At 41.2% G+C, this 9,660-nt stretch overlaps 1 protein-coding gene across 4 annotated transcripts in view; it reads right to left on the bottom strand.

Moving 5' to 3' along the window:
- Positions 1-6,031: 6,031 nt before the first annotated feature.
- The window catches only part of CCDC158 (coiled-coil domain containing 158), a 49,264-nt gene continuing 45,635 nt past the window's right edge, over positions 6,032-9,660 (bottom strand). For all 4 annotated transcript variants that reach the window (XM_042467281.1, XM_042467279.1, XM_042467280.1 and 1 more), the window contains 2 exons: positions 8,202-8,303; positions 6,032-6,209 (listed from right to left, as the gene is read on the bottom strand). In XM_042467281.1, coding sequence (XP_042323215.1) covers positions 6,133-6,209; positions 8,202-8,303 — 179 coding nt within the window. In that variant the 3' untranslated portion in view covers positions 6,032-6,132. The remainder of the gene's footprint in view (positions 6,210-8,201; positions 8,304-9,660) is intronic.

The following is a 9,660-nucleotide window of genomic DNA, read 5'->3' as shown; positions in this document are numbered from 1 at the left end:
TGACTGTCCTTTATATTTCCAGATGTAAAGTTGTCTTGGCATTTTTGTCAATTGTAATTAAACTAAAAGCCTTGGCTTGTTGCCAGCAGGGTTCCCATGGAAATTACTCTTTAGCACAAATGCACACAGTATACCTACCTTGGACATAAAACAAGTGTACAAATTACTGTCCATTGAAAGGAGTGGACAGTAATTGATCTCAGCAGTAGAGAGCATAGAAGTTCCCTGAAACCTAGGGATAATTTTTGCCTGACAACCACTGTAAGTCAGAATAGCTCAGGGGTAGGGAATTTGTAACTGTCTAAACGCTGTTGCACTGAATTTCCCATCATGTCTCACTACTGATTATGCTGGCTAGGGCTGGTGGGAGCAGTAATCCAATATCTGGAGGGCCACACATTCTTGACTTCTTGAATAAATGGTAGTGGATTAGCTGGGTTAATATTCTTGGACTTTTATTAATATTCTTGGCAACTTTTTGGACTGCAATTCCCATAATTCCTTAACATTGCTATGCTGGCTAGGGTGATTGGGAGTTATAAGTGGCAGGCTTTGTTTGAGCCATCAAACTGGTAGGGGCTGTCATCTTGGAAAGACTGGCCTTTCTTCTCCTCCATTGGTCTCATGGCTTCATACAGACGAGTATGACACTGTAAGCCAGTGATGGTGAACCTTTTAGGGACTGGGTGCCCAAACTAAAAGACCTTCTGGCACCGGGTGTTACCTGGTGCCAGGGGCAGGGCTTAGAGAGGGGAAGAGGAGGACTTTCAGAGCGGGACTTCCACCCTCCAGGGGCGGACCTTCTGCCCTCCAGAGGTGGGACTTCCAGGGTGGGACTTCCCCTGCCCTCCCAGGCCTTCAGCTGTCTCTCTGGAGGCAGCTGAAGGCTTGGGATGGCTGGGAAAGAGGAGCAACAGGCATGCACCTGTTCCTCCTCTCCCTCGCTCTCCACGTGCCACGAAAAACTGCTTTGTGTGCCATAGGTTTGCCACCATGGCCTTATGCCCTATAATCATGAAGTGTGGTAATAAACTGTTGCTTGTAGCTTTGTTAATACATGAAGAACAAAACTTACTAGTTATCTGAGTTGAAGCCAGTTTGGTTTTTAAAATACTAAAAGACCGCAGAGACATAACTGAAAGCAATTTCTGCATGTGTACAAACTGTGGTGCTGTCAGACTATCAACTGATAAGTTACAAAGGTTAAAGCAGTCTTAACAGAGGCTTTTAAGTTTTGCAGATGGATTTAAAGGCATGTTGGAGGCCTGTCTGAGAGGATTAGTTGCATTATTTAGCTGATTCAGATGTTCACCATTGGAAAGCCACTTAGCCTTCACTAGAATAGCTCAGTGCCTGCTTCTGGGGAGTTCATTCTTGTGTTGGAAGCATAATCTCAATTTGTACAGCAGTATTTAGCAGATATCATCTGGGACCCATAGCACAGAAGTTCAAGAGAAATCCATGTGACACCTGTTTCAGAGCCTCAGGCTGTACATTTGACCCTTTGCGGCACACAAAGGCTATATAGCCTCTGATGGTCTGGCCAGAGTATACAAGTGAAAGAGATTATGAGGTACAATGTCTATCAAACAGCTTTGTGTTTTTGATATCAGGAATGGGAAAATCTTGCTTATTATAAGCTTGTGCCTATGAGTAAAGACAGCAGACTCCAAACTGAATTTTAATGGCCAACTGTAATTTTTTGGCAAAATTGAGTACCAGAATTCACAAAACATATTTATCCTTGGCTGTCACTTATCAAAGAGTGTCAAAAGATTAAAAGGAAAAAGCATTAAGGTTTTTGTGAGAACGACTGGTACTCCCTGTTGCTCAATTTATGGAGAATGCCATAGAGAGAGCCACTACAGTCAACTGTAGGTCAAGGACCTGCACTGCAGCTTAAAAAAAATGCTGCTTCACTGCCCAGTCATTCTTTAACCAGTGGAGTTGCGTTATAACAGAAGTAGCTTCCTCTCAAACAGAAAGGAGGTTGTTGAAATATGTCTTTTTGAAGTCTTGATGCTTATAAGTGAAATTCAGATCCAGGCTGGAATATTGTGACTGGTCTCCATGACATGCCATTTTTCACATGCTTGTTAGGATACTTAAACTTGCTCATTCCTGTTGCAGTTCCTGGATGGAACCTAATGACTGATGCTGCCATATTTGTAATAGCTCACTAGATAGGTGAGAGGGGTTGTATGTTTTAGAAAGTGTCCGTACTGATAACTTCAGCCTGTTGCAAGTACCTAGTTACACTTCACAGGGACATCTGGCTAGGGAGATAAAGGCTGGAGCAAATGGACACATTGATTTGATCTAGCACAGCAACTGATATGTTTCTATGTTTGGCTGTGCATATGACATCTTGTTTTCAAAATGTTTTTTAAAAATATTTTTGCATCCCAGTATTTTATGAATTCTGACTTATAAAGCTGCTTAACTTATTCACCAAGATTTGGGCTAAGAATATTCTAGCCACTTTAAAAACCTGCAGGACAGCGGGGATATATTTCTGTAGGCTATAATAATATGTTTGGGTGCTTAGCATGCCTGACATATTATGGATTTATTTTTAAACTACCCAGGATCTTTAACATATAAGGGGTGCTAGAGGCAGTAATGGGATGGGGGTAGGGCTCAAAAACAAGGCTGGGCATTTATTTAAGTTGGAAAAAAGCCACCTGACAGAAATGTTCATTTGGTGAACATGGCTAATTTAGAAGTTTATACCAGCAGGAATATGATTCCACTGATTTAGATACGGATTAGCAACTTACAATTGTGCCTGTTACCTGAATACAATGCACTGCCTCCTAAATGCTGGATATGTTTACTTTGGGTGAGGTATGTTACCACAGTGAGCGCACTCTGCTACCCTAAAAGAGTCCAAAGTCTGAATAAACATTGTGTTTAGATGGTACTTTAAAGAACTGTAGCTTCATAAAAGAGGGAGAACAAAGCAAACCAATCTGTATTTTAAGTGTAGGGAGAAAGAAAGTTCTCAAGTAAGGAAAGGAAACAGGTCTTTTTGTCTAACAGCCTCACCATGGGCCAGGCTGGCTAGAGCTGATGGGAATTGGAGTCCAGCAACATATGGATGGACGCATGTTGCCCATCTTGTTCTGAACAGAACACAGAATCAAGTGGGACTGTGATCCACTGGCTCACAACCTCCAGCTATTTCATAGAATCATAGAGTTGGAAGAGACCGCAAGGGCCATCCAGTCCAACCCCCTGCCATGGAGGAACTCTCAATCAAAGCATCCCCAACAGGTGGCCATCCAGCCTCTGCTTAAAGACCTTCAAGGAGGGAGACTCCACTACACTCCAAGGGAGTATGTTCCAATGTCAGACAGCCCTTACTGTCTGGAAGTTCTTCCTAATGTTGAGGTGGAATCTCTTTTCCTGTAGCTTGCATCCATTGCTCTGGATTCTAGTCTCTGGAGCAGCAGAAAACAAACTAGTTCCCTTCTCAATGTGACATCACGTATTTAAACAGGGCTATCATAATCACCTCTTAACCTTCTCTTTTCCAGGCTAAACATCCCCAGCTCCTTAAGTCTTTCCTCATAGGACATGGTTTCCAGACCCTTCACCATTTTAGTCACCCTTCTTTGGACACGCTCCAGTTTTTCAACATCCTTTTTCAATTGTGGTGCCCAGAACTGGACACAATATTCTAGGTGGGGCCTGACCAAAGCAGAATAGAGTGGCACTATTACTTCCCTTGATCTAGACACTACACTTCTATTGATGCAGCCTAAAATCGCATTGGCCTTGTTAGCTGCCACATCGCACTGTTGACTCATGTTCAACTTGTGGTCTACTTGGACTCCTAGATCCCTTTCACATGTTGTCTCCTTAAGCCAGGTGTCCCCCATTCTATATCTGTGCATTTCATTTTTTCGCCCTAAGTGCAGTACCTTACATTTCTCCCTGTTGAAGTTCATTTTGTTAGCTGTGGCCCAGCTTTCTATTCTATTCAGGTCATTTTGAATTTTGATCCTGTCCTCTGGAGTATTAGCTATTCCTCCTAATTTGGTGTCATCTGCAAATTTGATAAGTATTCCCCCAATTTTTTCCTCCAAGTCATTGATAAAGATGTTGAACAGTACTGGGCCCAGGACAGAGCCCTGTGGGACCCCACTGGTTACTTCTCTCCAGGATGAAAAGGAGCCATTGTTGAGCACCCTTGTGTTCGGCCAGTCAACCAATTACAAATCCATGTAACAGTTACCTTGTCTAACCCACATTTAACTATCTTGTTTGCAAGAATGTCATGGGGAACCCTGTCAAAAGCCTTACTGAAATCAAGATATACTATATCCACAGCATTCCCTTCATCTACCAAGCTGGTAATTTTATCAAAGAAAGAGATTAGGTTTGTCTGGCATGACTTGTTTCTCTGAAACCCATGTTGACTTTTTGTGATTATGGCATTGCCTTCTAGATGTTCACAGACTCTCTGTTTAATGATCTGCTCTAGAATCTTTCCGGATATTGATGTCAGACTAACTGGACGATAATTGTTGGGATCCTCTTTTTCCCCCTTTTTGAAGATGGGGACAACGTTTGCCCTCCTCCAGTCTGCTGGGATTTCTCCTGTTTTCCAGGAGTTTTCAAAGATTATTGCCAATGGCTCCGATATTACATTTGCCAGTTCTTTTAATACCCTTGGATGTAGTTCATCTGGTCCTGGAAACTTATATTCATTTAGATTAACCAGGTATTCCTGTACTAGCTCCTTACTTATTCTGTGCTGAAATTCCCCTTGTTGTTCTTAACCTCTCTAGCAAGCCTGAGTTCATTCTGCGCTTTAGCTTTTCTGACTTTACCCCTACACGTGCTTGCTATTTGTTTGAATTCCTCTTTGGTGATTTCTCTGTTTTTCCATTTCTTATACATGTTCCGTTTCAAACTTAGCTCAGTTGAAAGTTCCTTAGTCATCCATCCTGGTTTCTTGAGACAGGGTACCCTAAATCCACTGTACAGCTACGGTATCACCCCGCTCCTAACTTAGCAATGGCGTACAGCAAAGAAATAAGTCTGTAGTTTACAGCGGGACTGCAGTAATGTATAATACTGTAGAAAATGTACAAGGTAAACATCTCTAGTTATTAACATAGCTTTCCCCACCCAACACTCCTTTCATTGGGAATTGTGGTGCTGGGGAATAAGGTCAGTTCATTCCACAGCATCTGAAAGCCTACCATGTTCTACAGGCCAAGAAATGGGTATTGTCCTACTTGACAATTTCTTGAGATGTACAGGTGAGTTGCTCCTGACAATTGTTTCCAGATAAAGACTCCACATGCTGGTGGTCATCTAGAGAAGCAGCAACCAAGTAAGTAGCTTGCTTATTTTCTTGCAAGATTGCTACTGGGTTTCCTTGTATGAAAAATAACTTTGTTCTCACGTGGGTGCTACTATAAGGTCAAAATTTGACCATATGGAAAAGGACTTGAAAATGTTCAGAAAAGTTAGTGAGGAATGAATTAAAGAGAAATGAATACAGTGACACAATGAAGCTGTCCATAACTGGCTAGTGATAGGATGATGCTCTGTGGTCCATCACTGCTGAGTGATGGATGGTTTGAGCATGCCATTATAAACACTCTTTTCTTAAATGAGCTTTCCCAACTCTGCTAAGAAAGTAGCGGTTCCATCCACTGAGCACTGATTTGTGATTAGTATTGCTGCTTTATGCCTGCCACAGCTGTATCTGTCCCATGTAAGGCTGAATATGGTATTCCTGGGCTAAATTTAATGACACTGCAAGGCTACAGACATTGCTGCGCCGTGCCTTACATTAACAGGATTAGATCATTAAATACATATGAGATTGATCTCTGATTAGTTATTCCAGGTTTTTTTTTAAACAGTAAAATTAAAAAAACTCCCCATATAATGCAAGCTAAGATACTGAAGAGTGTAGTACGACATCTCTCTTACGGGTTTACTTGTGACTGATTTGCATCCGTTTTTTGCTGATTTCTTCACGGAATCCTTTTCTAGTCCAAGAGACAGATTACAAAACTATGTTAGCTTTTATTATTAAAATAAGCAGCAGGCGTTCAACCTGCCATTCAACAGAGTGCAATCGAGATACATTGAAAATGGCACTACATTTCATTTGGACAGCTTCTTCTCCTTCTCCTTTGCTTTCTCAATCTTCTTTTCCTGGCATCTGATCATTGTAGACATTGCTGAAAGTACCATTGAGGGAAAAGGTCATTAATAGCACACATTAAATAATTCCTCTGCAAAAAGGTCATTAATACTACACTGCCGTCACTATAACTACACTACTTGTTTGAGCCAAAAAATGGGGCAAGACTAGAGCAGCTGTGATCTCTAACCTTGGAAGATTCTGTGGGATGCATGTACTCATGCACTGCACAGCTTCCAAAGGGAAGGCTGCTTGAAATTTCTGGTATGGGAAGGGTTTCTCTTGTTGGCATTTGCTTTAATAGGAAAAGGTACTCTTAACCAACTCCAGAGAGGTTTACCTGCAATAACACTTTGTGAACTGCCTGAGCATGGGAAAGAAGTTGTGAGACTCCATGCAATCTAGCCGTAGGCTGCCTGAAAGTAAAACTGCTGAATTATAAAGGCAGCTGGGGATATTAGTGGATATACACTCCTCTGTATGTCAGGTTGACTTCACTGTACCAAAGCCAGAGCCACCCGTGGGGGTCTTCCAGGTCTCGAGTTTGGTTTTCTTTTTAAAATTGTTAAACATATGCCTCAATGGTTCCTGTCTGGCAGGATCAGTTCCTACATATTCTTAAGTGTTTCTGGAGTATCTGTGCCATTATATTTAAACTAATGATTATTAGTTTTATTATTCAATTACATCCCAAGCCGTCCCCAGAATTAAGATTCCGCTCAAGCATAGAACAGGCAGTCAAATATATAGCAGAGGTAGTGTCTACCTTCACTTCTTAAGAACAACCATTTCTTAAGAAAGATGGTAGAGGAGTGACAGCCAGTGCTTCATTCTGAAGCAGGTCTGGTTAAGCCTTTAAAAAAATTAAAATAATTTTAAAATTACAGATAAAAAAAACTTTTATAACTTTATTACGGCCATTTGGCCAGCACAAAAAAAAATTACAGATATTAGCAAGGCACTGTAGGTGCAGAGAAAGGTGTTGATGGAGACAATGTCATCTCCCACTAGTTTTAAAGGCAAGAACTGTGGGTCAGCATGGTGTAGTGGTTTGATTGTTGGACTACAACTCTGGAGATCAGGGTTTGAAGCTCCGCTTGGCGATAGAAACCCACTGAGTGACCTTGGGTATGTCACACACTCTTGGCTCCAGAAAACCCCATGATAGGGCTGTCATATGTTGGAAATGACTTGAAGGCACACACACAATCACAATGTTGGAAGGCATTATCATCATAGTGGCACAAGTAGCATCCAGCCAACACTGCAAACTCCGTTCCACTGAAGCACCAGCATCTCTATCTCCCATCTCTGGTCTTCAATATTCAATAATCTGCCAGCAAAGGATCATAGGAGCCTTCCTTTGCCTGTAGCTACCGCATCTACTCAAAGTTTGCTATACATACACCAGGAATATTTGTGGAGACAAGATAACCTTCGAGAAAAATCATGTTAGTTTAAAAAATGATTTTTCCATTCTTCACCATATCACTGGTGAGAGCAATTTAGTAATTTGAAAAGGGTCTCATTCAACAGTTGTTTAATAAGTATATGGGAAGCTAAAGCAGGGGTAGACACCAGCATGGTGTAGTGGGTTGAGCACTGGACTCGAAACCAGGGTTCAAACCCCAATTTGGCCATGGAAACCCAATGGGTGACCCTGTGCAGGTCATACTCTTTCAGCCTCAGAGGATGGCAATTGGTAATCTTCCCCTGAAGAAACTTGCCAAGAAAACCCCATGATAGGTTTGCCATAAATTTGAAATGACTTGAAAGCACACATCAACAGCAGCAAAGCAGGCAACCTGCTGTCCTACAGATGTTTTCAGCTACAACTCCGCCATTCCTGACAATGGTCATGCTAAACATGGCTTTTGTAAATTTTGTATTCCAAATTTTTTTAAGGGAATCAAATTGCGAATCTCTGGATTAAAGTGTGACTCTCTGTATATAAAAAAAACAATACATAACAAGGCCAGGAACAGTCCAAGCATTTAAGATCTCTTTGTGATGTGCCATATTTCCATACCTTGGTTTTTCAACTGCAGCGTTTCCACAAGGTTTTGCAAACTCTCCATCTTGTTCTGTAGCTTCCTGCATGTACTTCCATTGGCTTCCTCTATCTGCATGGCTTTGGACAAAAAAGTAAACTGTTAAAGAGTTGTAAATCATATTCATCTGCAAGCAGCACTGCTGTAGTGCTGTAGACACTGAAACTAGACCAGCTGATAATTCAGTTTATTATTGGTGTCACGTTAACACTTGCCACTAGTAGATGTCCTGATTCAGAATATCCGCAGATTTATAGTTGCGAAGTCCTAGCTATTTTCACAGAGTCACCCACAAGCTTACCATGCAGACTTGAGAATAAGGGTGAACCTGATCCTGCCCCGGTTTATCCTCCTCCTGGTGACTAATCCTGGTGTAACCTAAAGATTGCTAGTCTTGCAGGAGAAGGCTTAAAGGCCTCATGACTATCCTAACACCATGAATGACCCCATGGGTAGAAAGTTGGACTTTCAGAGGGGTGTAATTGTTCAGGATCAATAAACATTTCAGGAAGGGAATATTTGGTTGTGCCTCACTGGTAAACTACAGAGACCAAGGGCTTTGAAGGGGTTGAAAATATCACAGCATACAAAACTGAATACAGTATATACATACATAAATACATACAGTCTGCTTTAATCAGTGGGGAACGTTACACAAATTAGGTGTAATTACAAATAAAATTTATTAATTATTTGCTTATTTAATAAATCTTACAGGAAAAATAAATAAATGTGTACAAATTTCAATGTAAGAAGTACTGAAATCCAATATGACACAAGGAAAAGAAGAAAGTGTTTCCACATTTGGAGAATGAGGCGAAGGCAAGGCAAGCAGACATTTCACTCTCAGGGCCAACCTCACCCCCCACCCCCATCTGTAAAAAGAAATAATCCTGCTTGCCTAGCTTTCAGAGATGTTGTAAACCCAGGGTAGTGAACTTTTGCCCTCTACATATCAATAAACTACTAGTTCTGTCACATTTCGCTGCTGGAAATGCTGTTTAGAGAACTGGACTTCATCAGCATCTGGAGGGCTATAGGTTCTCTAGCTGTGCTACAGAGGTTACCCAGGTAAAATATATGAAAAATTGTGCTAATTATTTTTAAAAATGAATTTTTATTATTGTTCATCAGGGCTATCAACACTGTAGTTGGAAAGGAAAGGCGAGTTCCAGTCTTGCTCTCCCACCCCAACAGTAATCCCAAGAATTCAAGTTCTGTTTCACAAAGTAGGTGCCCACAAGCCTCTGAACTCATGTGACCCTTGAAGGTGCAAAAGCCTTTTACAGAGCAAAAGATATAATGGGCAGTTTTCTTTTTCCTTTTATTCAATGAAGAAGAGTGACCTGTATTTCAGCAATGAGAACAGATTTGTGAATTCAGAACCAGTTTTCCCTTCCAAAAGAAATGCAATGGAATATATTTAAAGAAGTAAAA

Source organism: Sceloporus undulatus, chromosome 5 (assembly GCF_019175285.1).
Source record: "Sceloporus undulatus isolate JIND9_A2432 ecotype Alabama chromosome 5, SceUnd_v1.1, whole genome shotgun sequence".
Taxonomy (NCBI): domain Eukaryota; kingdom Metazoa; phylum Chordata; class Lepidosauria; order Squamata; family Phrynosomatidae; genus Sceloporus; species Sceloporus undulatus.
This window is presented reverse-complemented; position numbering and strand designations above follow the sequence as displayed.